Raw genomic sequence first — 27,999 nt, 5'->3', positions numbered from 1 at the left:
GGGAAGGGGCATGGAGGCAGGGCGAGCCTGTGGCGGCAGAGGCCGTGGTGACGTTGCACCAGCCCGAGGTGGCAGCTTCAGACTATTTCCCAGACTGCCTTCCGGCCAGCCATGGCGCACTAGCCCCTTTCAGGCTGTGTTCACGCCGCCAACCCCAGTCCTCTCCCTGTGGTCTGACGTCCGAAGCCCGAGCCTCAGCTCCCAGCCCCGCCCACCCCGACGGGTGAGCAAACAAGCCTCTTAGGCTGGTGAGTGCTGGTTGGCACCGATCCTCTGTGCGGGAATCTCTCCGCTTTGCCCTCCGCACCCCTGTTGCTGTGCTCTCCTCCGTGGCTCCGAAGCTTCCCCCTCCGCCACCCGCAGTCTCCGCCCGTGAAGGGGCTCCTAGTGTGTGGAAACCTTTCCTCCTTCACAGCTCCCTCCCACTTGTGCAGGTCCTGTCCCTATTCTTTTGTCTCTGTTTTTTCTTTTGCCCTACCCAGGTATGTGGGGAGTTTCTTGCCTTTTGGGAGGTATGAGGTCTTCTGCCAGCGTTCAGTAGGTGTTCTGTAGGAGTTGTTCCACATGTAGATGTATTTCTGATGTATTTGTGTGGAGGAAGGTGATCTCCACATCTTACTCTTCCGCCATCTTGAAGCTCCTCCTCTACATAGTGATTTGACATTTGCATACATTATGGAACTAAGTTACTAAGTCTAGTAACCATCTGTCCCCATACAAAATTATTACAATATTATTGGTCATGTTATTCATGCTGTATATTACGTCCCCACGACTTATTTATTTTACAGCTGTATGTTTATACCTCTTTATCTTCTTCCCGTGTTTTGTCCTCCCTCCCATACTCTTTTTTTTTTTTTGTGGGTTTAAGGGAAAAAAGACCTGAAAATTATCAAGGGAAGACCTGCAGCTAAGCTCATTGACCCAATAGACTTAGTTTTACACAAAATATTGAGTGAGTATGAGTCAACTTGCATGGCAGGAAGTGTTGGCTCTCCTCACCCAAGAAAAGTGCAGTTTGGCTTTTGGACAGAAGGGGGTGTTTCTGTTGCCCTGAGCTTTGTAACTGCATCCTAAAAGGTGAGGTTACTCCTAAGACTGATCATTTGATAAACATGGTGTTTTTGTATGTTTTAGCACTGTATAACAGTAAAGATTAGTTTGGGAGAAGCCAAATAAATATTTTCTAGAGATTTCAAATTTTTTCTTGATTGAAGTACTTTTCTTTTTTCTATTTAAAGAACCGTATTCTTGTAAGATGTCTTTTAAAAGGTAGAATTTTCAGCTTGATTATTCATCCTTTATATTATCATGAAATGTTGAACAATTTTACTTAGCAATATCCCATAATGTCTCTGTGCTTTGTGCTGTGGTCTGGTGAATTGTTAAAATCATACCAAGAAGTTTACAGTCTTGGACTCTACTTCACAGTCAACACATATAAAGTATGTATTAATATTAGGTAAATGAACACATAAAAAGATACTTGGACTTATTAGTCATTAGGGAAATGCAAATTAAAACCATAATGAGATAACACTGTAAACCTATTACAGTGACAAAAATGAAAATGACTAATCATATCAAATGTTGGCAAGATGTAGAGGATCTAGAACTCTCATACGCCTCTGGTGGGAATGTCAAATGGTTCAACCAATTTGGAAAACATTTTGGCAGTATCTTATAAAGTTAAATATATAATTACCATATGATCCAACCATTCCACTCCTAGATATTTGCCCAAGAGGAACAAGAGCATATGTCATACAAAGACTTGTACATGAATGCTCATAGCAGCTTTATTTGTGATAGCCAGCAACTGGAAACAGCCCAAATGTCCGTCAGCAGGTGAATAAGTAAACAGATTTATGCAATGGAATATTACTCAGCAAAAAAGGAAGTGAAATATTAATATACACAACAATATGGATGAATCTCAAAGTAATTATGCTGATGAAAGAAGACAGAGAAAATAAGAGTACATGCTACCTGACTGCATTTATACTAAATTGTAGAAAATATAAACTAAGCTGTAGTGACAGAAAGTAGATCCAGTGGTTACAACTTTTGAGGATGATGAATAAGTTCATTATCTTGATTGCGGTGATACATAGGCATGTACATATGTCAAAACTTTAAATATGTACAATTTATTGTAAGTTGATACTTCAATAAAGCTGCTTATAAAAGCTTAATATTATATTTGAATTTGGTGTTCTTGGAACTTTTTTTTTTTTTTTTAATTTCAGGGAGGAAATTCTTCAGCAATCTTTGTGGGAAAGAGTATCAACTCATGTGATTGAAAACATCTATCTTCCAGCTGCACAGACCATGAATTCTGGAACTTTTAATACGACAGTGGATATCAAGCTTAAACAGTGGACTGATAAGCAGCTTCCTAATAAAGCAGTCGAGGTTAGGATATAATTTAATTAAATGGGTAAGAAGCATTATGTGAAGGGATTAAGAGCTGTGAATTTTAGGTTTTATTCCTATCACAGCCACTATCTTTCTCTTTGGTCCTTATGCTCCTTTTATTCTTTATTCTTAATCTCTGTATTGGGATTAACCTTAATGCTCCTACCAGTTACTACCGTCAAAAAAATTTACTAATTGCTATGGTGTTGATCTGAGGGTACTGGTTCTCCTTCCAAAGGGAGCATTTAACAAAACTGGCAAAATTTGTTTGAATGTGAAATATTTTTAACTTCTTGTGTACTTAGAGATTCCATAAGGAAAATGTTTAATGGATGAAACTTTTATTTGTTGATTTTCTGCAGGGCTCAATTTTACTTAAATAATTATTTCCTTAGTTAGGACCCTGCCAGAAGTTAGACTACGAATTGTAAGAAAGTACCTTAGAGAATGCATTTCTGATACCCATGTATCTTGGCTCTACCACTTTGTAGCTATGCGATCCTTGGGCTGTTTGCTTAATAGCCTTCCTGTTTTCTCATCTATAAAATAAGGATGAAAGTGTTGCCTACATCACAAATTGTTGTGAGGAGTCAAGGAGTTAACATATGTAGAATACTTAGACAGTATCTGCTCCATAGTAACCATTTGGTAAATGCCAGCTGCTATTATGATCATCATCCAAGTTGATCTTGCCAGGCACATTACTCTGAAGAATGATTGTTGTAGGTAAAGAGCCAGTGTGTCCTTTGCTTCGGTGTGAAGTTGCTCACAAAATTAGAATCCGTGTTAAAAATAATTTTGTTTTTCATACCTACCTTAGAAACAAAATGTCAGTGTCTAGTTATTCAGGTGTATTTTACTCCTTTCCTATCCTTCCAGTCCTTGCTTCTTTATCTCTGTTCTCAATTGCCTCAAGTCTCTTTTTCTAAGAACTCTTACAGCCACTCTATCTAAGCTCCACGTTGCTGACCCCTGGTCTCGACACATTTCCCCCTAAAGTAAGTGAGAGCTGCTGCCATTTCTTCTCCTCACTACTGGCTCTAACATTTTTCTGGACCCTAAGGTTCAAGCAGCAGAAGTGATCATAAAAATGGCAAGTGATTCTGTCTTTTGCTGCTTTCTCCCTTCACACATAGGTGTGGTAGAAAGACGTGAACCTGCTGGAGGTCAGGAAACAAATTTTAATACCTTACTCTATATTCTTGGACAGTCACCTTTTTTTATGCCATAATGTCTTAATGTTTAAAACGAAGAGGGCTAGATATAAAATACAATATTAACTAGCCCACTTAGTCCTAAGTAGGTTTAGTTCTTAATTTCTTTTGGCACTGTGCTCTCCTTTCACTGTTCAGATAATTGGGAATTAGCAATAGTACAAGGCTGAATAATACTCACCTGTGTTCGAAAGTATTGACACACTACCTCATATATTTGCATAAGGGCAAAGATGTGAAAAAACTAAATCATTAAGAAATTTTAAACTTTTTACGGTATGGAAGAAGCAGGCAAGCTTAGATGTTGTAGAGAGTGAAGTAAATAAGTAAGTGAACCGAGTCTGGTGGCTGATGTGGCCTGCGTGCCTTCTCTGAAGGGACAGGCAGCTCCTGTTTAGCTCCAGCGGGCGAAGGTGTGTAGGAACGTGGGCCCAGTGTCGCCAGGTGGTTCAAGTGAGGCTGGAAACATGGATTTTATAGGAAGTCTCTCAGGTTTTAAATGTTGGTTACTAATTTTTTAAAATTTGAGTCGCTGTGTATGTATAGCGAAACATGTCAAGAGGCCAAGTCTATTCCACCAGCTACCAGTATGAGCTCTTGAGGGCAGAGTTTATATTTGCTATACCTTTTTTAAAAAATGTGATTTCATACGTATTTTCTGATAAACTGATTTATCACATCTACTTGGCTTAAATTCATGTGTTTATTTTTCTTGTTACACATTAAATGAAAGTATGCAATATAGATGCAGCTTTTTTCTTTTAAATCATTCTAGGTTGCTTGGGAGACCCTACAAGAAGAGTTTTCCCGCTTCATGACAGAACCGAAAGGAAAAGAGCATGATGACATATTTGATAAACTTAAAGAGGCTGTTAAGGAAGAAACTATTAAACGCCACAAATGGAATGATTTTGCAGAGGACAGCTTGGTATGTCGTTTGTATATTAGGGTGCCAGCCTAATTTTTTTATATAATTTCTCAAATTGATATTCTTTTATAGAATATTTTTATATGACTATTTAAATTAGGTTCTGAATTGAAAATAATGAAGGAAAGAAATAGATTTACGAAATATAATTGGCCTTTTGACGTTTTTCTGCCCTTCTAAAATCGCCCTCTGCTATTTCTTCCTTGGCTGTCATTTCAGAAGAAACTCAAACCTTGCAGTAAACAGGTTTCTATAAACTTCCACAGAATTTACATGGGCCTGAACTACGGATAGCTGCTTCTCATTTTATACCCTCAGTGGTAAAAAGAATTAGATGCATTGGTTTTCAGTGGAGTTGAGTCAAAATGTTAGATTCCTAAAATCATAATGCTAACTACCATGTGTTGGATGCTTACAAGGTACCAGAAACTCTATGTATTTTGTAAGCATTATTTTATTTTGTTCTTAAGCAGTTCTATTGTTGTCATTGGCAAAGCTGGGATGCCAGCCCCATTGTGTCTTAATTGTAAAGCCTGTCTCCTGACCTTCATCACCTGATAAATCTTTTGTTACGTAGAATGTTCTCATCACCTAATCAAACCTTTTTTAACCACCCACTCTGTTCAGACAGTTATGGGAGGAACTGTTGAAAGATAAGATTGAGCAGTTTTCTAAAAATGCATATTTCACTGTGGGCTGATCGTAATTATAGGGTTTTTTTTTTAAGAAATTTGTCTTCATATTTGAAAACCATATCCATTCTTGTCAAATGCCTTAATAAGATAGGCTTACTGAGAGAGAGTGGTGCCGTTTTCATTCATTCATTAATTCAAAAGCTATAAGATTTGGAAACCAATTTTCTTACAATAAATAACTAATATTTATTTATGTTTGTCTAGACCTCTTAAGCTTCCTTCCATTACATTTTCCATTGGTGTTAACAGTGAGATAATGGTTATTGCTTTTTTTTCTCCTCTCCTTTTTGAAAATGCTAACACATAGGTCATATGGCAAAAAGAAGCAGTAGAGATGATCTGAATCATTAGCTCCTGAATACCAGGGTTCTAGGGTGTAATTTTATGTAGTTAAATATGTAATTCTCTACCCACCCCCCAACCCCCAACTATCTTCTCGATGGTGAGCTCATTTAATTCAGGCTAGGAGGAAATCTCCACTGTTTTATTTTTTAGACAGAAAACTGACAAATAAGCAGGCAGATAATAGGATTTGTGTGGGAGGGACATACTTTTATGTTGTTGTAGATACATCTGCTAGTTTGGATATTTGCTGAGCTGTCAATTAGAATTAAAATTGCTAAAATGACAAGATATACATCAAAATAGCTGTTTTTCTTTCCTTGTTGTTTCAGAGGGTTATTCAGCACAATGCTTTAGAAGATCGGTCCATATCTGATAAACAGCAATGGGATGCAGCTATTTACTTTATGGAAGAGGCTCTTCAGGCTCGTCTCAAGGATAGTAAGTAGGGACATGGGTTATTGAGTTTTGAGTATTCTCAGTGGATAAAGAGTCATCTAACTTTAGTGAACATTGGTTTAAAAAAAAAATCTAACATCTCAAGTTCTTTGTCAGTACTATTCTAGTTGAATATTATTTGTGCAATTTTTTGGTCAACTGCTTGTAACTATTAAAAATGTTAAATTGGACACATGATATTTATATGTACTTATATTCTAAAAAGCTGTAATTCAGACGATTTTAGTGTTTGCTACTATACTTATGGGAACTTTATAAGCAATTATACTTTTCATAGATTCTAAACATATATAATTAAATTCTTTCTTATATATGTACCATATCAATTATATAGTTTTATTCTTTATTTCAACTGACTTCATATTGACACAGTGTTTCAAAGTGGTTAAGAAAGCAAGACAGTGTTAGTTATAATTTATGTACCTGGTAAGTGATAAAATTCCTGATAAATTAAAAAAAAATTTTTTTAAATTTTTCTAGCTGAAAATGCAATTGAAAATATGGTAGGTCCAGATTGGAAAAAGAGGTGGTTATACTGGAAGAATCGAACCCAAGAACAGGTAAAAACAAACAAATCTTTGGCATTTTAATTCAGGCATTAAAATATAACCTCTGAATGCCTCTAAGCCAAACTTGATAATTTCAAATATTTTATATCAGCCTTTCTAAAAGACAATAAATCTTTAGAAAAAACAGTAAACTACAAAAGAAAGTTTAAAAAAAATGAGGTAGCATTTTTTGTTCAAAAGAGTGGTTGATTACTTTGTCCAAGTGCCTATTTGAGGTAAGATGAAGATTAAATTTATAAACAGAAGAAAAAATGACAAGGACTTCAGAGGATGTAGAATGAATGTGATTAGAATAAAAGATATAATGACTTTTTTTAAAACCTTATTCTATTATTATCACTGGATTTTTCTGTTAGTCGTCTATTTAAATTATTTTATTCTTTTGCATTTTTTGCTCCTGTGTTCACAAAATAAGCATAAAAATTCAGACAGGAAGTAGAATGATAGAATTCATATTATAAACATTTAATGATCACTTTAAAAGAACAAAATGGTACAGGCAAGTATAAATAACTTTACAAATGAATAAATAGAGAGAAAATGTGTAATCATTAAAATCCTCCCCCCCCTTCCCCCCACCTGTTTTTATTCTTTCCTTGCTGTTATGGCTTCTTTTCCTATTAGCATTGAGTCTTACACCACCATCTCTTTCTTATGTTAATTCCTTAAATAAAAGATTGTAAATAGAATATAGAATCAAAATACATAGATGAAGAAAGTAATGAATAAGAAAAAGAGGTGGCATCTAATTTACTTTCCTTTCTTCCTTCCTTGAATCCATGTAATTAGAGAAATGAGACCATCAGATGTGTGTATATTGAGAGAGCAGATAAAGAGAATGAAAAATTACCAAATGACATATCATTCCTATTCTTTTTTTATTTTTTTGTTTTTATTTTAAATACAGAGTTAATTATATAATCAACACCCTATGTTTTTCTGGTTTTATGCATTTCTTGTTTCGTAAGATATCTATCAGATGTAAGTCACAGTTTGTCTTAAAATAGTGAGGGGACAGTCTTCCTCTTCTCTTTTTTTTTCTGATATGATTTTTGTGGGAAAATGAGTCACTCAGAGACTGAAAAGAAGCTGAAGAAATGGACAGAGTTAGTGGTTGGGTCATGCGTGTATTCAGAGTGCATCAGTTATCTCTGCTATACAGATGGGCTGTGAGGAGGCCGTCTTTCAGAACAGAATTCCTAGGGGATGCATCAGAGGTTTCTGACTTTGAGACAGATAGAGGCATTGATTAGAAAGAACTGGTGTAAGGCAGATAAACTCCAAAGAAAAATGGTGTCTGACCTTTAAGGCTTAGTGAAATTAGGCCTAATTAGGTCTAGAGCAATCAGTGATGGCAGAACTTGCCTCAGCAACTAGTAGTAAATATGCTTTGGCCAAACATTCTCAGAGAGGAATGATTCCTGGTTGTAAGTTACTTTCTCAGGAACTTGAACCCATAGGGAATCCCTTTAAGAGAAGCAGAGGAATTAGTTTTACTGTCAGTGCAAGGATCTGTAGCCTAGAAGAGGAATTTGGAAACCCTTCAGAGAAGAGCTTCTCCTAGGGTTTCAGGGCAGCATGTGTAAGACTCAGTCTGACTGTAGAACAAACAGAGGCCATAGTTTGGAGTGTAGAGGGGAGGGACAGGAGAACTGCTGGGGAGGTGTTTGTATACGCAGGTTTTGTCTTCTCTGTCAAAGCAAAGCGTCATGTCAGACTCACCGACTCAAGCTCTCCTCTAACCTCTCTAACCCTCCCACTCCCAGTTGAAAACACTGGTCCAGACTTCATACCTGGAGTTTTCAGTGAGAAACAGATTCTAGAAGTTGAGAATATCCCTAGGTCCCACACTGCAAGTTTAGATAGCTGTGTAACAGTTCCTTTTCTTTTTGAGTTGGCAGGATTTAGCAGGAAAAGAAACTTAAGATTGTCCTTTGCTAAAGATGAGAAATCCATGTTCTGAAAACTATATTTTGCTTTTATATTGTTACTTTTTCCTAATCTTCTGGGGAAAAACCATTCCTTTGAAACATTTTCACTTTGAGCTAAACTAATGGAAATCTTGGTCAGAATAGATGGGAGAGTGGTGTTCTCCTGAACAACCAGCATGGTGGACACAGGTGGACAGGTGGAAGTGAAACAGGGCAGGAAAAGTGGGGGAATATAGTTGGAATTTTCCTTCCTGTCTCAGACCAAATAGCAGAAGTTTAAGGAAACAGTGAAATTTCTCTTTATTAAATTTCTTCTAATGTTTTCAGAGAATATTATTTAGTAGTTCCATTTATAAGCCATTTATTTGTGTTTCAGTGTTATTTTTATATAAATACTCAGATTCCATAGCTTGGTACAGTTTGGGGCAAAGTGCTATGGTCGTAACTTGTTTAGAGTGATTAGTGAATTTGAAGCTAGTTTCCTGTACCATGCAGTTTTGAAAGAAGGATGGACAAAATGAAAAGATAAAGTTAATTTGACACTGTACTGAGTCTTGCTTTCAGACTTACCACTAGTGTGTATGCTTTCCTCATTTGGTGAAGAGATTGTAAACAATTATATAGAAGAGACTGGAAGTGAATTTAAGAATGTTCGGCACCTCACAGAAGCAATCTAAGAACGATTTTAATGAAAAGACTTTTTAAAAAAATCAGACTATGAATTTTGTATTTATCAGAAAAGGAGCATGTCAACAGGCACAGGGCCTTACAGTCATCCAGTTCTTAGATATGAGGCATTTATAGAACATTATCTCTTCCCATGTATACAGGGCACTTTTTCCTAGATTGAAATCATACCCTAAGGTCAAGAAAGGAAGTACATAGTAAGGTGCCTGATCCTGTGACTTGGACAGTAAAACCTCTCAGCCAAAGTATCGATAAAATACAGCAAATAGGGCTAATCCCCTTCCCCCCTTGCCCCCAAACGTCCAGGTTGTTTTGCATTCATAAGCCGGGGTACTCTGGTTTTCCTTGTTTGTTGTGGTTGAGCTTGTGTCACCAATCGTGCAAAAGTAATATATTTATTAAAATTGGGACTCTGTTTTTATAATTACGCCAAATCATGAACCATCTAAACACAGTCCTCTTTTAAACATTTCATAGTGTGTTCACAATGAAACCAAGAATGAACTGGAGAAAATGTTGAAATGTAATGAGGAGCACCCAGCTTATCTTGCAAGTGATGAGATAACTACAGTCCGAAAGAACCTTGAATCCCGAGGAGTAGAAGTAGACCCGAGCTTGGTAATAAACTGCTGAAAAGCATGAACTTGCTTCCTTAGTCTTTGTTTCTTGTAGTAAAATGTTACTACTTCTAATGTATTACTTAGATATTTAAGTGCTTAATTGCACTTTGATCGTGTGTACTTTTGCTGACAAAAAGAACTTGGTCATTTTGAGTGTGGAAACAGTTGAAATTTTATTCTCAGTATTGCTTTAAGTATAATGCTTTAATTTGTAAATGGGGAACTTGAGACTTAGAAAAGGGAAGTTATCTGGACAAATTCAGCAGTAAGTTCTGGGAAAAGGGGAGGGACCCCACCCAGATCTCTGCAGTACGTTACACTGTTTCAGATTACAGAATGAAATTTTTGCTTAAATATGGCTCACTTAATATGTATGTTTTTTCAGTCAAATGTATCTTAATCAGGTATGAGTAAATTGGATAACGCCTTTGGGTTCTATCTCATTTTCTTTCTTCATAATAAATATGAGGATATATAATTATAGTTTAGGCTACTTTTGCTTACCTTCATGATGCTTATTTGGAGAAAATTTTTAAAAAACAGTTGTGTTTCTGGGCCTGTGTTCCCTAGTTAGTTAGGGTGTAAGGGATCAAAGCTTCATTTTAACATTATCTTAAATTAGCTTAAGTGAACCCCATTTAGAAAAGTAATTCTAGTGAGGAAAACAATCATTTAAGAAGTTTCAGGGCCATGCATAGATTCTTTTAAAGATTTATTTGCTATTTATGTTTCTGCACTTGAGAAATGAGTATACTTAATTTAAAATCCACCAGAGGTCAGAACAAGAAAAGAAAACTGATGAAAAGAAACAGTTAAAGCTGCTATACATCTCATTGTTTATAAATTGAAAATGAAATTAAAACTAATGATTACATGAAATTATTAGTTGAATATAGATTTTACTTATCCACATTGGTCCTAGCTCTTACTAACAGTAAGTTCTGTTTGGTTGGATACTTTTGAACTTTATAAGTGGTTAATACAATAGGAGGGACTTTGTCCATATCTTAGGATATGAATTGGCTGTATATCTTAATTAGTTTCTGTGAGCGAGAAAGTATCAGATTTTTTCCAAGAGAAACTATGTTCACTGCATTTTATGAAGCTATAAAATAGGTAGCAAAGTACTGTGATAAGAATAGTGGATAGGGCTTCCCTGGTGGCACAGTGGTTGACAGTCCGCCTGCCGATGCAGGGGACACGGGTTCGTGCCCCGGTCCGGGAAGATCCCACATGCCGTGGAGCGGCTGGGCCCGTGAGCCATGGCCGCTGAGCCTGCGCGTCCGGAGCCTGTGCTCCGCAATGGGAGAGGCCACAACAGTGAGAGGCCCACGTACCGCAAAAAAAAAAAAAACAAAAAAAAAAGAATAGTGGATAGACTAGATGTCAGGAGATGTGAATTCCAGTACACTTCCATTCCATTAGCTAGTAATATTGCCTTTAGTTATTGGTATAGTCTCAGCCCCCTTTTCTCATCTGTCAGATGGTGTTGATGATGCTTGTTCTACTTTCTCAACATTATTTTTGTCGTGCTCGAAAAAAGACAGTGGTGTGGAAGACCTCTGAACACCCTAACAGACTATATAGTAATAAAGTGGTGGGGGTCATATTGCTGAGGGAACAATGAAATTTCATAATGAGAAAGGAAATGTTGTTGGGTTGATGGACATGGTCTGAGACCAGCTTCCTAGTCTGACTCTGACCTTAGACAAGGCTCACAACCTCTTTTTGCCTTGGACACCTTACCTCTAACTAGAGGAAGATAATCTCCACCCTCTCTACTCTACAAGATGATTAATAATAATGCTTAAAGTATATAGACTGGTAAGGAGTCAGAGTACTAGTGATATAATCTTTATCTTGAGAAAAACATTTTTAATGGATATAAAAGGTTGACAGAATAACAACATTGCCATTGGTTTTAGTTTTTTATAAGTAAACTTTGTATATGACTTTTCAGAATGTGTTTGATCAACCTGGAGAGCATACAGTAACTCTTTGGTCCATTTTCTTTTTATTATTTTAGATCAAGGATACTTGGCACCAAGTTTATAGAAGACATTTCTTAAAAACAGCTCTAAACCATTGTAACCTTTGTCGAAGAGGCTTCTATTACTACCAGAGGCATTTTGTAGATTCTGAGGTAAGGTTTCCAAAAACAAAGAGAAATGTTTTTTAGTGATAGTTGTTTAATTGCTTAAAAGTAAGCTTGAGGTTTAGCATTAACTTTTAAGTCTTTTGATCTTCTGAAAAACGTATGCGTAATTTATAGAGTGACCTACCTCTTATTTTTTCAAAGATATTTACCACTTTTGTAGTGATTACATTTTACATACATATCATCCCAGTGCATATTAGATCGTGTGAATGTAATAGGCACTACACTACTTTTTAAAGATTTTTTTTAAGAATTAACTTTATGTTAGAAAATAATACTTTCCCATTATAGAAAGTAAATGGAATAAATAAATGTTAAAAAAAAAACATGCAAAAGGAAACAATATTTTATAATCCCCTGACCTAGAAGTACTTTTAGTTAACATATTTATGTATATCTATTCAACTCTTTCTATACATGTTGTATGTATGTGTGTATAGATATATAACATAACCATTTATTTGCATAATGGGAATAATAATGCACTACATTTTTTATCATGCTTTTCCCCCATATTGTAATTCTTTATATCATGAAAATCTTTTTTTGTTTTTGAATTTTTTTGTTTATTTTTTTTATACAGCACATTCTTATTAGTTATCTATTTTATACATATTAGTGTATATATGTCAATCCCAATCTCCCAATTCATCCCACCACCACCACCCCCTCCCTGCTTTCCCCCCTTGGTGTCCATATGTTTGTTCACTACATCTGTGTCTCTATTTCTACCTTGCAAACCAGTTCATCTGTACCATTTTTCTAGATTCCACATATATGCATTAATATACAACATTTGTTTTTCTCTTTCTGACTTACTTCACTCCGTATGATAGTCTCTGGGTCTATCCACATCTCTACAAATGACCCAGTTTCGTTTCTTTTTATGGCTGAGTAATATTCCATTGTATATATGTACCACATCTTCTTTATCCATTCATCTTTCGATGGGCATTTAGGTTGCTTCCATAGCTGGCTATTGTAAAGAGTGCTGCAGTGAACATTGGGGTGCATGTGTCTTTTTGAATTATGGTTTTCTCTGAGTATATGCCCAGTAGTGGGATTGCTGGGTCATATGGTAATTCTGTTTTTAGTTTTTTAAGGAACCTCCATACTATTCTCCATAGTGGCTGTATCAATTTACATTCCCACCAACAGTGCAACAGGGTTCCCTTTTCTCCACACCCTCTCCAGCATTTGTTGTTTGTAGATTTTCTGATGATGGCCGTTCTAACCGGTGTGAGGTGATACCTCATTGTAGTTCTGATTTCCATTTCTCTAATAATTAGTGATGTTGAGCAGCTTTTCATGTGCCTCTTGGGCATCTGTATGTCTTCTTTGGAGAAATGTCTATTTAGGTCTTCTGGCCATTCCTGGATTGGGTTGTTTGTTTTTTTAATATTGAGCTGCATGAGCTCTTTATATATTTGGGAGATTAATGCTTTGTCCATTGATTCATTTGCAAATGTTTTCTCCCATTCTGAGGGTTATCTTTTCATCTTGTTTATAGTTTCCTTGCTGGGCAAAAGCTTTTAAGTTTCATTAGGTCCCATTTGTTTATTTTTGTTTTTATTTCCACTACTCTAGGAGGTGGGTCAAAAAAGATCTTACTGTGATTTATGTCAGAGTGTTCTTCCTAGGTTTTCCTGTAAGGGTTTTGTAGTGTCTGGTCTTATATTTAGGTCGTTAATCCATTTTGAGTTTATTTTTGTGTATGGTGTTAGGGAGTGTTCTAATTTAATTCTTTTACATGTAGCTGTCCAGTTTTCCCAGCACCACTTATTGAAGAGATTGTCTTTTCTCCATTTTATATCCTTGCCTCCTTTGTCATAGATTAGTTGATCATAGGTGCGTGGGTTTATCTCTGGGCTTTCTATCCTGTTCCATTGATCTATGTTTCTGTTTTTGTGCCAGTACCATATTGTCTTGATTACTGTAGCTTTGTAGTATAGTCTGAAGTCAGAGAGCCTGATTCCTCCAGCTCCATTTTTCTTTCTCAAGATTGCTTTGGCTCTTCAGGGTCTTTTGTGTTTCCATACAAATTTTGAAATTTTTTGTTCTAGTTCTGTGAAAAATGCCATTGGTAGTTGGATAGCGATTGCACTGAATCTGTAGATTGCTTTGGGTAGTATAGTCATTTTCACAAAGTTGATTCTTCCAATCTAAGAACATGGTATATCTCTCCATCTGTTTGTATCTTCTTTAATTTCTTTCCTCAGTGTCTTATAGATTTCTGCATACAGGTCTTTTTCCTCCTTAGGTAGGTTTATTCCTAGATATTTAATTCTTTTTGCTGCAGTAGTTAATGGGAGTGTTTCCTTAATTTCTGTTTTGGATTTTTCATCTTTATTGTATAGGAATGCAAGAGATTTCTGTGCATTAATTTTGTAGCCTGCAACTTTACCAAATTCATTGATTAGCTCTAGTAGTTTTCTGGTGGCATCTTTAGGATTCTCTACGTATAGTATCATTTCATCTGCAAACAGTGGCAGTTTTACTTCTTTTTCAATTTGGATTCCTTTTATTTCTTTTTCTTCTCTGATTGCTGTGGCTAGGACTTCCAAAACTATGTGGAATAACAGTGGCAATAGTGGACATCCTTGTCTTGTTCCTGATCTTAGAGGAAATGCTTTCAGTTTTTCACCATTGAGAATGATGTTTGCTGTGGGTTTGTCATATATGGCGTTTATTATGTTGAGATAGGTTCCCTCTGTGCCCACTTTCTGGAGAGTTTTCATCATGAATGGGTGTTGAATTTTGTCAAAAGCTTTTTCTGCATCTAGTGAGATGATCATACGGTTTTTATTCTTCAGTTTGTTAATATGGTGTATCACATTGATTGATTTGTGTATTTTGAAGAATCCTTGCATCCCTAGGATAAATCGCACTTCATCATGGTGTATGATCCTTTCAGTGTGTTGCTGGATTCTGTTTGCTAGGGTTTTGTTGAGGATTTTTGAATCTAAACTCATCAGTGATATTGGTCTGTAATTTTCTTTTTTTTGTAGTATCTTTGTCTGGTTTTGGTATCAGGGTAATGGTGGCCTTGTAGAATGAGTTTGGGAGTGTTCCGTCCTCTGCAATTTTTGCAAGAGTTTGAGAAGGATGGGTGTTAGCTCTTCTCTAAATATTTGATAGAAATCACCTGTGAAGCCATGTGGTCCTGGGCTTTTATTTGTTGGGAGATTTTAACTCACAGTTTCATTACTTGTAATTGGTCTGTTCATATTTTCTGTTTTTTCCTCATTCAGTCTTGGAAGGTTATAACTTTCTAAGAATTTGTCCATTTCTTCCAGGTTGTCTGTTTGATTGGCATACAGTTGCTTGTAGTAGTCTCTTAGGATGTTATGTATTTCTGCGTTGTCTGTTGTAACTTCTCCTTTTTCATTTTTAATTTTACTGATTTGAGTCCTCTCCCTCTTTTTCTTGATGCATCTGGCTAAAGGTTTATTAATTTCGTTTATCTTCTCAAAGAACCAGCTTTAGTTTTATTGATCTTTGCTATTGTTTTCTTGTTTTTATTTCATTTATTTCTACTTTCATGTTTATTATTTCTTTCCTTCCTTTGGGTTTTGTTTGTTCTTCTTTCTCTAATCCCTTTAGGTGTAACTTTAGGTTGTTTGTTTGAGATTTTTCTTGTTTCTTGAGGTAGGATTGTATTGCTATAAACTTCCCTCTTAGAACTGCTTTGCTGCATCGCATAGGTTTTGGTTTGTCGTGTTTTCATTGTCATTTGTCTCTAGGTATTTTTTGATTTCCTCTTTGATTTCTTCAGTGATCTCTTGGTTATTTAGTAACATTTTTTAGCCTCCATGTGCTTGTGTCTTTTACGTTTTTTCCCCTGTAATTTATTTCTAATCTCGTAGCATTATGGTTGGAAAAGATGCTTGATATGATTTCAGTTTTCTTGAATTTACCAAGGCTTAATTTGTGACCCAAGATGTGATCTATCCTGGAGAATGTTCCATGTGCACTTGAGAAGAAAGTGTAATCTGCTGTTTTTGGATGGAATGTCCTATAAATAGCCATTAAATCTATCTGGTCTGTTGTGTCATTTAAAGCTTCTGTTTCTTTATTAATTTTCTGTTTGGATGATGTGTCCATTGGTGTAAGTGAGGTGTTAAAGTCCCCCACTATTGTGTTACTGTTGATTTCCTCTTTTATAGCTGTTAGCATTTGCCTTATGTATTGAGGTGCTCCTATGTTGGGTGCATATATATTTATAATTGTTATATCTTCTTCTTGGATTGATCCCTTGATCATATGTATTGTCCTTCCTTGTCTCTTATAACATTCTTTATTTTAAAGTCTATTTTATCTGATGAGAGTATTGTTATTCCAGCTTTCTTTTGATTTCCATTTACATGGAATATCTTTTTCCACCCCCTCACTTTCAGTCTGTATGTGTCCCTAGTCTGAATTGGGTCTCTTGTTGACAGCATATATATGGGTCTTATTTTTGTATCCATTCGATGAGCCTGTGTCTTTTGGTTGGAGCATTTATTCCATTCACATTTAAGGTAATTATCAATATGTATGTTCCTGTTACCATTATGGTAATTCTTTTGGGTTTGTTTTTGCAGGTCCTTCTCTTGTGTTTCCCACTTGGAGAAGTTCCTTTAGCACGTGTTGTAGAGCTGGTTTGGTGGTGCTGAATTCTCTTATCTTTTGCTTGTCTAAAGCTTTTGATTTCTCTGTTATAGTTGAATGAGATCCCTGCCAGGTAGAGTGATCTTGGTTGTAGGTTCTTCCCTTGCATCACTTTAAATACATCGTGCCACTGCCTTCTGGCCTACGGAGTTTCTGCTGAGAAATCAGCTGACAACCTTATGGGAATTCCCTTGTATGTTATTTGTTGCTTTTCCCTTGTTGCATTTAATATTTTTTCATTATCTTTAACTTTTGTCAACTTGATTACTACATGTCTTTCATGTTCCTCCTTTGGCTTATCCTGCCTGGGACTCTCTCAGCTTCCTGAACTTAGGTGACTATTTCCTTTCCCATGTTAGGGAAGTTTTTAGCAATTATCTCTTCAGATATTTTCTCAGGTCCTTTCTTTCTCTCTTCTTCTGGCACCGTATGATGCGAATGTTGCTGTGTTTAATGTTGTCCCACAGGTCTCTTAGGCTGTCTTCCTTTCTTTTCATTCTTTTTTCTTTATTGTGTTCCACAGCAGTGAATTCCACTATTTTGTCTTCCAGGTCACTTATCTGTTTTTCAGCCTCAGTTATTCTGCTATTGATTCCTTCTAGGGTATTATTCATTTCAGTTATTGTATTGTTCATCTCTGTTTGTTTGTTCTTTAATTCTTCTAGGTGTTTGTTCTTTAATTCTTCTAGATGTTTGTTCTTTAATTCTTCTAGGTTCTTGTTAAGCATTTCTTGCATCTTCTTGGTCTTTGCCTCCATTCTTTTTCCGAGGTCCTGGATCATCTTCACTATCATTATTCTGAATTCTTTTTCTGAAAGGTTGCCTATCTCCACTTCTTTTAATTGTTTTTCTGGGGTTTTATTTTGTTCCTTCATCTGGTACATAGTCCTCTGCCTTTTCATTTTGTCTGTCTTTCTGTGAATGTGGTTTACGTTCCACAGGCTGCAGGATTATAGTTCTTGTTTCTGGTGTCTGCCCTTTGGTGGATGAGGCTATCTAAGAGGCTTGTGCAAGCTTCCTCCATGACAATCTTGCTTTAAATAATTCTTTAAAAGAACTGTAGAAAGTTCTTAGAATGCACAACTGCACTTTAATGTCACATTTTACAAAGTAACCCCTAGGTGGCGGTAAACTAATGTATTTTGAGCTTTTTCATACAAGCATAAATGCTTTTTAAAGTGTCCTTCTGAAAGAGCTCTGTTAATCAGCAATCTTATTTGAGACCCCTAAAATGTTTTTCTTTTGCGTTTTCAGCAGCTTAAAAGAAATTTGTGTTTAAATGTGCCTGTGTAAAAATTGGCAAGTTGTTTGCATAATTTTCATTGTTAGTAAGACCTCTCTATTGAATAAGCTTTCTTTCTTTTCCTTTCTCTTTCTTGCTTTTTCCCTTTCTTGCTTTCTTCCTTTCGAAAAGGAATATGCTATTTTTTTAATTGAAGTATAGTTGATTTACTATTTTATATTTGTTTCAGGTATACAGAATAGTGATTCAATATTTTTATAGATTATACTCCATTTAAAGTTATTATAAAATATTGGCTATATTTCCCTGTGCTGTACAATATATCCTTGTAGCTTATTTATTTTATACATCGTTGTTTGTACTATTTAATCTCCTACCCCTGTTTTACTCCTCACCCAGAGGATAAGCTTTTTTAAAATATCATTAATGTATTTTCATATGCAGCTGAATTTCAAAAATGGCTTGAGTGTACACTCAAAGAATAGAGGTTAGCCTAAGGACATATTTAAGATAACATGATTGTTAGTTGAACTAAATGCTAAGTAAGTATATATTCTGTGAACTTCTGCTTGTATATAACATAATGAAATTCTCTACTTCCCAAGTTTACTTGCTTTGTCATTGGAATCAAAACAAAGCTATGTAGCTGTGGTGCAAATAAAACCCAAATCATGTAGAACTTTGTGGTTCCTGTGCAGAAAAAATGCAGTAGGTCCTATCTACAAGAGGAATATATATATTAGGTAAATCTGATTATTTTTTATTAAAGCAGAGGCTGTAGGTACTGACTTCAGGAATTTTATGTGTTCATGATTGTGGTTTTCATTTTTAAGTTTGCATCTGGTAATCTTTATTACCTAATATTTCAGTTGGAATGCAATGATGTTGTCCTGTTTTGGCGAATACAGCGAATGCTTGCTATCACTGCAAATACTTTAAGACAGCAACTTACAAACACTGAAGGTAAGCCACAGAAGGACCACTTTCTAATTTGACATGAAAAATAGCAGTAATAACATTTCACTTTAAATAGATGGATACCAAAATATTTCCTGAATATTAGATTTATTAGAAGACCAAAAATTATAATTTGCCTTTAAAATAGTAATGAAAATAAACCATAATTGAAAAAGATGGGAGATAAACATATCAGGAGTCTTTCTTCATTACACAAAAACTGTTAGGAAAGGACTCCTAAGCATCACTTAGGTTTTTTGGGGAATCTATACTTCCATTAAAATGTTAGGGCTTAAGAATAGGACTTTCTCTGAAGATACGTATTAATTTCATGTTGATAAAAGTACTGCATAACAGGTAGATATTCTCCCTATAACTGTGAGAAGTCTGAACTTAACAATAGATTTATCGTGATGAGAAAAATAAGAACTTGCTCTCCATATATTGTTAATTTTATCATCCTTGTGCATTCATAAAAATCATGCTTCTCATGTTTCTTTATTTGCTTTAAACAGTCAGGCGATTAGAGAAAAATGTTAAAGAGGTACTGGAAGATTTTGCTGAAGATAGTGAGAAGAAGGTAAAATTGCTTACTGGTAAACGAGTTCAACTGGCTGAAGACCTCAGTAAGTAATCCTTCCTGCCCTCCATCTCACTGCCTTTTCACCTTCTGCATGTCCATTTATTTCTCCATCTCATTTTAAACTTATAGAAAAGTATGTACAAAGAACTTTTTCCCCCTGAACTGTTTGAAAGTTGCTGACCTGAAGCTCCATCAGTTCCAAGTACTTTAACGTGTGTCTTTTAGAAACAAGAATTTTCTCCTAGCCCATCAAAATCGGGATGTTAATAACACTGATAAATTACTACATCTAATTTTCAGACTCCATGCAAGTCTCACCTGTTGTCCTAATATTGTCCTTCCACACAAGATGTTCCATATTCATCTTGTGCTTTCCCTGACCAAGCTTCCCTTTTTGGAGAATGATATTTAGAAATCAAGAACTAGGAACCAGATATGTTCATCATTATTGAAATATCACTGTTCCCAGACCCACTCGGTGGAGCGAGGGAACAAATACCATGTGTGTGTGTGCACATATATACACATATTTACATCTGTATTTCTAATCATATGTATATATCTGTATTGAAAACCATAAGTTGACACCAGTGCTTTCCATTTTAATCTAATAATACCGAGTTCATTCTAATTTTTTCCTTTTCCTTATTTGTAATTCCTTTTTCTGACAGAAATCTGGCTCTAAGTATCTTTAATATATTTCCTTATTTTGATCAGTCCTCTTATATGTAACCAAACTTGCTACTGTCCCCTTCATTGCACAAATGTCCTTCTCACCCAGCTCAGTTCTTATCACCCAACTCCAGGCCACCACCACAATACCTTACCCTGTGTTGATACCCTTTCCACCTCATCTAGGCTCTGACATTCTGTGCCAGGTTGCCCTTCGTCACAGAGTCCTTTTTACTGAGTTCATGCTCTGACACTGCCAGGCATCTCTCTCTCTCATTCTTCCTACCCCCTGCCCGGCTACACAAGGACTCTTCCTCACCTGAAGCCCAACCGTGCTTTGGTAGAGATACTGTTTTCATCCTGCTTGTGCTTTGGCCGCCTGCACTGACTCTCCTCCTACACGGATCCTCTCCTCACTACTGGGCAGGTCATGAACACCCTCTGACACCTGGTCTGGCTTTAACACCTATACCAGGGTGATATGGCTCCCCACCTTCAGCCCCCAACCTAGCTGGGCCCTGTTAGTCACTTTGTCACTTTGTTTTTGGGGGCTTTTTGGGGGGGGGGCGCGGAGGGACATTTGGTTCTTCTTTGAATGCTAGTGAATTCCTAGCTTTAAGATGTTTGGATTGCCTATTAAGATTTACTTAGGTACTTCAGAACCCAAGGAAATCAGTGAGAAATTAATATTATTAAATAAAAATAAAAATACTGGTGGTTAGTGCTTCTGTTTGAGTTTACCTTGTTATAAGTTTCCCTTATTTCAGCTTCATGAAACAGTATTTTTTTCTTTCAATGTAAACTTAAATTTACTATCTCTGAATTTTCTGATATCCAGAAGGTAGCACATGCTCAAACAAAAGCAGTTCTTCAAATCTGAAAACGGTTTCTAAGCTGAATATTTAGCACTACAATACAATCCCTAGAACATCCAAGCGAAACCAAGCAGCGTTTTCCTGTCTTCTGCTGTGTGCCAGAGCAGCTTGTTCTCCTCCACTGCTTGTCCTCTCTTTCTCTCTCCTCCCTACTCTCTCAGCTTCCTATTTCTTTCTCTTTTCCTTTTCCTTCTTTCTTTAGGTAATCTTTTTTTGAAACATATCTCACTTTAACTTTTATTTCCACCTTCTGTTGCTGTTCTTCCAGTTTTTTCATGCTGCCTTGGTAGTGTAGTTAAGTCTGTGCTAACTGTTCTTCCAGTTTTTTCATGCTGCCTTGGTAGTGTAGTTAAGTCTGTGCTAACTCACAGAAGGCCTGTGCTTAAATCTGAACTACCCTGTACTAGCTGTGTTATCTTAGGCAGGGTATCTCCCACAGCCGTAGCTTCTTTGTAAGAATGATACTGTAATAGTTTTTTTTACAGGGTTGGTAGGGGAATTGGTTCAAAAAACATTTGGAAGTTTCTGGTTCATAATTTCATGCTAAATTAGTACTGTTACAGGAAGAGATGTGTCAGTATCACAGTGTATACAGATCTGTTTCTTTTGTATCCCTCAAGACATAGTTATCAGACAGTGAAATACTTCCACGTGTTTTACCAGCATATACATTTTTAAGTGATTAGAAAATATGTCTTTTCTCATGTTTTATAATAGAGTCTTGTGTAACCCTATCATTTTCTACTCCCAATTTGATTGTTTAAGGAAAGTGTATTGCTAACACAAATTTGTGCACTGTCAAGCCAAGTCTTATGTTTTCCTGAGAAAGTACTCATATGACTCCCTTGAAATGATTTACTACTTTTGTATATATATAATTATTGTCGTGTTAATGTACCAGATAATGTCCTTGGAAGCAGGTGTTTGACCAGTGACTCAGCCTCATCAGTCACACTAAAGGAGATGAGCCATGACTTTGTCCATTAGTTGAAAAAAAATCTTGAGAGTATCTTTTCCTTACTGTTTATGTTCAGTCTAACACTTGCGAATATGGTCATGGATACTTGCAGCCAGTAAACTTTCACAGTTTAATGGTTACTACTGTCTTAACACAGATCAAAGTTCCTAGTATAGCATATTCAATTAGAATATGTTAAGTCGGTTAATGAAATTTAGAGAAAGGGAGTCAGAGTTTTTGTTTGTTTTGTTTTTACTACCGTTTCAAAATGGTACAGGGTAGATTATTGTAGAGATTGGTAGAAGTTTGATGCATCATATATTTTGCCAGTTTTAAACTTGCCCAATTTCAAATCATTTCACCACTTTACTTTGGGGATTCATCAACTGGTTGTCCTTTTAGATGAGTACATAAGTAGTACGGTATTCTCTCATATTCTGGAGAAAATATACCGTGTTCAATATTGAAGTGAAGCCACAAAGCTAGAGTTAGGAAGATGAAAGAAGACCTTGCCTCTTCTAGTCCTAGGAGGCTTATGAGATGAGGAGGCATACAAGGAACCAGGACTCTGGAGATGCAGTGGATTCCATAGGTGGAGCAGGGGAAGGTCAGGAGGAACCTGGGACATCTTAGGATATAGAAAGTAAGGAAGTAGTTGAAGGATGATAGGGACAGGTCAACAAGATACAGAAGCCAACGTGCAGAGGTTCCTGTTGGCCAAAACTAGGACAGTTTGGGCATCAATATAAATAAGGACAGTTAGAAATTATAATCCATTGAATAAAACAGGAGTCCATAAATTGATAATTATATAAGTAAATGAATAAAATCAGTGATGAGGAATGGGATGTTTGTATAATCACACAAACTATCTCCATGCAAAATAATTAAAAAGGAAAAAAGAGTAACTTTAAAGTGGGGAAGCCTGGTACTAACCACCTTAATCAAGTGGTCACAGTAATATTATCAGTAGTAGTCAAATCAGAACTGTGTGCCACCTCACAGAATGCAGTGAGAAGAACCCAGCATCACTTCTATGATTTTCTTACCTTCAATGTATAACTTAAATTCAATCATAAGGATACATCAGAAAAACCCAAATTAAAGCACAGTCTATAAAATAACTGGCTTGTAATCTTTAAAACGTATCAAGATCATGAGAGACAAAGAAAGACTGAGGAACTGTTCCAGGTTGAGGGAGACTAAAGAACAGGAAAACAAAATACAATGCATGATCCTGAACTAGATCTTTTTGCTCTAAAGGACATTCATGGGACAGTTGGTGGGAATCTAAGGGTTACATGGTAGTAATACTTCACTGTTAATTTTTAAACTTTGTTAGATTGGGATTATTTAGGAAAATATCCTTATTTGTAGCTAATACACAGTAGAATATTTGGGGCCTATGGGGCATAATGACAGTAAACGATTCAGGAAAAATGTTCTTTGTAGTATTCTTACAACTGTTCCCTAAGTCTGAGAAAAGGGTAAAAAAATATTTAATTTTGTTTTCATAGCTGATAATGGATCCGGGATCGTATGAAAATAATTTAGAGATAATGAGACTTTTGAAAACATGACCTGTGAAGATGTTGAAAGACTGGGTTGCCTCATGGACAGTTTAGTAAAATACATAGCTAATCTTTCCACCTTATTCCTTTTTTGCATTGTCTAGTCATACTCAGAACTGTCTGGTGCTTAAATATGTTCACTATGACCTTGATGAAATTCTTTTGATTTTATAGTGAATTTTATCTCAAAGGATTTTGTATAGATACTTAAATACAGCATTAATTTAGATAAAATCTATTTGGATTCCCAGCATAGTTTTTAATAATGTGTCCAATGTATTTATTGAAACAGACCGCAATTTTAAAACGCTTTCTTTGAAGAGGAAAAGATTGGCATGTTACAGCTCAATTTAAAATATTTCTTTCTATAATGATCTGCTTATTATTTATAAGATATATTTTATGATTGTCATTATATAAAATAAGTAATAGTGCTAACATCTCACAGACTTTTTTTTAGAATTAATTCTCCATCCCAGCCTGGAAACTGAGTGTCTGGACACTGGTAACAACTGCTAGTAATGTTGCTAAACTGAGTTTCATCAGAACAGCATGGGATTCTTTTATTGTTTGCTCTGTAAATATCATATCAACCTAGCTTGCTGTGAGTTTTTGGACCTTGATATCAATTGCATGGGGTTTAGAGCTTAGGTTTCTTTTTTAACTCTTGTTCGCTATTCCCTGTGTACATAATCAAAGAATCGCTGATACCCAGGAATTAAAGGGGTATCACCAGTCATTTAGATCGTTCTCTTCTTATTTTACAATAAATTCCTTTTCATTTTTGTATCGAAACTTGAATCTTTTTATGAATATAAATTAATATTTGAATAAATTTCCTGTGCCAGATATTAGGTTATGTGTTTAACATGCAGTCTCATAGGTATAGCCATTTTTCTCATGTTGTAGAAAAAGAAACGGCAGCCTAAGAAACACACAGATAGTAACTGGTAAAGCCAAGTTTTGAGCCCAGGTCTTTTAATTACTCTGCTGAACTAATTTGAGAAAAAAAACCCAAGGTGTTAGACAATATAATTATATAAAATGGTCTTTTATATTTGGAAGCTCCCATAGTTAACAGTGTCCTTTACGGAGAGGGTCAAAAAAGAACATACATGTTAGTTATGACCATGATAATCATCATGGTCATTATCATCCTGTGTACTTCCTACACTACAAAAACTTTGCAGCTTAAACTTTCAAACAATATGAAACCTTTGATAGCATCAGAACATCTGGGTAAGAGAACACAAAAGTGTAAATGAAGCCAGTAAACAGATTGAAGGAAGTTAATTTTCTTTATGTGACTTGTTAAATTGTCTTGAAGTACACTCAGTTGAATCGCGCCATAGGTAAGTAGTATCAAAGTTGCCCAAAATTCAGACACAGCTTTTCAGCGTGGTGTGTTTGTACTTAGAGACTTAAAATCCAGCTGTAACAGATACAGAATCTTTACTTGAGCATAATGGCTGTTATTCTAAGTTGAGGCTTTTTGTCGAGCTTGTCTGGGAGTGTTGAAATGTTTTATAATAAGCTTCAGTGTACTTCTTCGTATTTCTTGTACTTTACATGAAGAGGAGATATGCTTCAGTCAAAACCGAATATTTCATATTTACATCTATCTCATTTACTAATGAAATGTGAAAACAGTCTTAAACCTTTTTACTTGGGCTACCATTACACAGGCTTATTTTAATGATAATAGTTTGATGTCCTCAGTGTTAAAAACAGTGTAGCTTAAAGAGGCTGGTAAATTAGAATTTTCCAATATCCGCAGCTTTTTTTCTCCCGTGGTTAATTTGCTCTGCTGACTCTCTACACGAGGTGGCAACAGCTGGCCTTTTTACTAGAGGTCCGGGGATTAGAGAAGCAGTCGCAGCAGCATGCTCGGCCTCTTGCCTCTGTTGACTGTTCTTTATTGTTTGATGCCTGAGCATCTCCCAGACAGCCGGCAATTGTTTCTTGAAACTAGAGTTTGTTTCTCTTGGCAATATACAATGCTGGTGGGGCTTGTCTTTGTGTCTCCTTACTTTCCCAGTCTCCTCTTATCCTCCATCCTATGCTTTCTCTTGATAATTAGAATGGAGTAAAGATACAAGCTTTTTATCTTAGTGTGCAGGAGATTCAGTTTTGATGCTAAAAACTTAGAAATATAGATGACAGATGGAAATTTCTTTTTTCTCTGAGCTACCAGGTAGTAACAAATTATTTTTGTAATGAAAATTTTGTTTGTTCTTCATAATTAATGTACTAGTGCATTTTTTAAATCATGATGATAAAAAGGGAGTAGCAGCAGAATGATCCAGTACTACCATTTTATAAGCTAACATCAGAAGGAAATGCACCTTAGCTGCTTAAGTTTAAGAAGTACCTTTGGGCTTCCCTGGTGGCGCAGTGGTTGAGAGTCCGCCTGCCGATGCAGGGGACGCGGGTTCGTGCCCCGGTCCAGGAAGATCCCACGTGCCGTGGAGCAGCTGGGCCCGTGAGCCATGGCCACCGGGCCTGCGGGTCCGGAGCCTGTGCTCCGCAATGGGAGAGGCCACAACAGTGAGAGGCCCGCGTACCGCAAAAAAAAAAAAAAAAAAAAAAAAAGAAATACCTTCATTATCTCTGAAATATAATTCTGATTTATAAGAGAGTTAAGAAGTGTCTTCATGCCATGTTAAAACTTGGATAAAAAGTAGTCAGGAAATATCTAGATGGAAGAAGCTCCAGCAAGAATAATTTTGTTGTTCTTTATTTAGGAAAGAAAAATAGCAAGCTACTCTTGAATTTAATTTTCATTGGCTCCTCCACATTCCAAAACTTCTGCCGTACTTGCGGAATCCTTGAGGGCCTTTATGGATGAAAACCGTGGCCACGAAGTAGTGTGAGACTGAAAATCATCCTAGAAAGATTATTGTACTCAGAATCTGGAACTTAAAACTGTAGAAAAGGGAAGTCATGTGTTTAAACTATTTCTCCGGAGGTAGGGCTACGGCATGCATATTTTGCCAAGTCTCCACAGGTGATTGTTGCCACACACCGACACCACCCACTCCGCCCCCGCACCAGTTCTCTGGAGAGTTCTTCGTGCTTACAGTGGCATAGTCTGTTATTTTTATTAATGGGCATGAAATCGACATATACTTTTAGTAGAGTCTGATAAATCATGTGACTATTGAAAATTTGTTATTTGAACTATTATCTATAGTAGCATGTTCACTTTGTTTCTGTAGACATAACCAAAGAAAATGAATTTTAAAGGGATTTAAAGGAGGAGAGGGTAGCATTGAGTTGTAGAATTCTAGGTACCTAGGCAACTGTAAAAACCATAATCTCTGTGGCATCATTTATACCTACATACTGTGATTGTGGTCTTTTGGCCAGTAATAATAGGCACTCAGTACTGCTTCCTCATCTCTCCTGGCTTCTAGCACATTTCTAAGCAGTCTTTCCCTCTTTGTCTCTTTTTTTCGTATGTCTCTCACTGTGCCTTCTTATATATCATTATTATCTCTTGGTCCTGAGCTAGTGTTTTTCCTCCTCCCTGCTTATTTACCTTCCTTCAGTGGTTAAAAACCTTACTGAGGTACTGCCAGTGTTGTTTAATTGAGCAGAAGGCAGGCTTCCCACTATAGACAACTGTAGATCAACCAAGATAACCAATTTAAGAAAAAATTTTTTTCATGTCTATTATGACTGATCTATTCTGCCAAAGCCATTTGCTTCTTTCATAAATTCACCATTTTTTGTATGTCATATTGAATGTGTTTGCTGAATGTTGGATCATGACGTTTTAATACAGGCTCTTCATTACCCCCTTCTCTTAACTTAAAAAAGAGGAAGAAGAAAGCTTACTTCCACTCTGTCTCACCAGAAAACTGCAACCTCATTTCTCTTGTAGAGCAGCTCGCATTTGCTACATTCACCCCTATACCCACACATTCCTTTGCTAGCATCTTGCGACTAGCTTTCATCCCTAGCAGAACCACTTCTTACTTCTTTCTAGGTCACCAGTGATGTCCTAATCCCCGGTCCACCCAGTTCACCGAAACACTCATTTTTTTGTGTGTGTTTATTAGGAATTTTTAAGTCGACTGGAATATTTTTATTCTATTTGACATTTATGTACTTTGTGGAATGGTTAGTAGAAGTGAGTATATTTGAAAAATGGAAAGATTGGAATGTTTCTTTTCTTCACTACAGAATAAATAGCTTCTTTCTGTTTTATGTTATCAGTGTTTGAGGTCTTTAAGGTATCTTCTCAGGGTTAAAGTGATTGAATTTTTAACTTCTGCCTTTGTGAAATATTTTTCCTAGTAAGGTGAAATTGACAAAGCAGCTAAGGAAGAGACTGAAGGATTATTTTTACCTTGAGTCTGCAGAGATGAAGTAGACTCTGCCTTTGTGTTGTAGTCCAAAAAAGGGAGAGTGAGTTGACACAAAGAATAAAGTAATCCTCAGGGAGAGTCCTGTGTGTTAGAAAA

The 27,999-nt window shown here is 36.2% G+C and overlaps 1 protein-coding gene across 5 annotated transcripts in view; it reads left to right on the top strand.

Annotated features, from left to right (window-relative positions):
- Nucleotides 1–27,999, top strand: part of OPA1 (OPA1 mitochondrial dynamin like GTPase) — a 94,016-nt gene that overhangs the window by 49,909 nt on the left and 16,108 nt on the right. For all 5 annotated transcript variants that reach the window (XM_082625434.1, XM_082625432.1, XM_082625433.1 and 2 more), the window contains 8 exons: nt 2,250–2,415; nt 4,408–4,560; nt 5,930–6,038; nt 6,537–6,616; nt 9,721–9,861; nt 11,890–12,006; nt 18,784–18,877; nt 19,387–19,497. In XM_082625434.1, coding sequence (XP_082481560.1) covers nt 2,250–2,415; nt 4,408–4,560; nt 5,930–6,038; nt 6,537–6,616; nt 9,721–9,861; nt 11,890–12,006; nt 18,784–18,877; nt 19,387–19,497 — 971 coding nt within the window. The remainder of the gene's footprint in view (nt 1–2,249; nt 2,416–4,407; nt 4,561–5,929; nt 6,039–6,536; nt 6,617–9,720; nt 9,862–11,889; nt 12,007–18,783; nt 18,878–19,386; nt 19,498–27,999) is intronic.

The sequence above is a fragment of the Mesoplodon mirus genome, assembly GCF_964341445.2.
Source record: "Mesoplodon mirus genome assembly, chromosome: 6".
Lineage (NCBI taxonomy): Eukaryota > Metazoa > Chordata > Mammalia > Artiodactyla > Ziphiidae > Mesoplodon > Mesoplodon mirus.
This window is presented reverse-complemented; position numbering and strand designations above follow the sequence as displayed.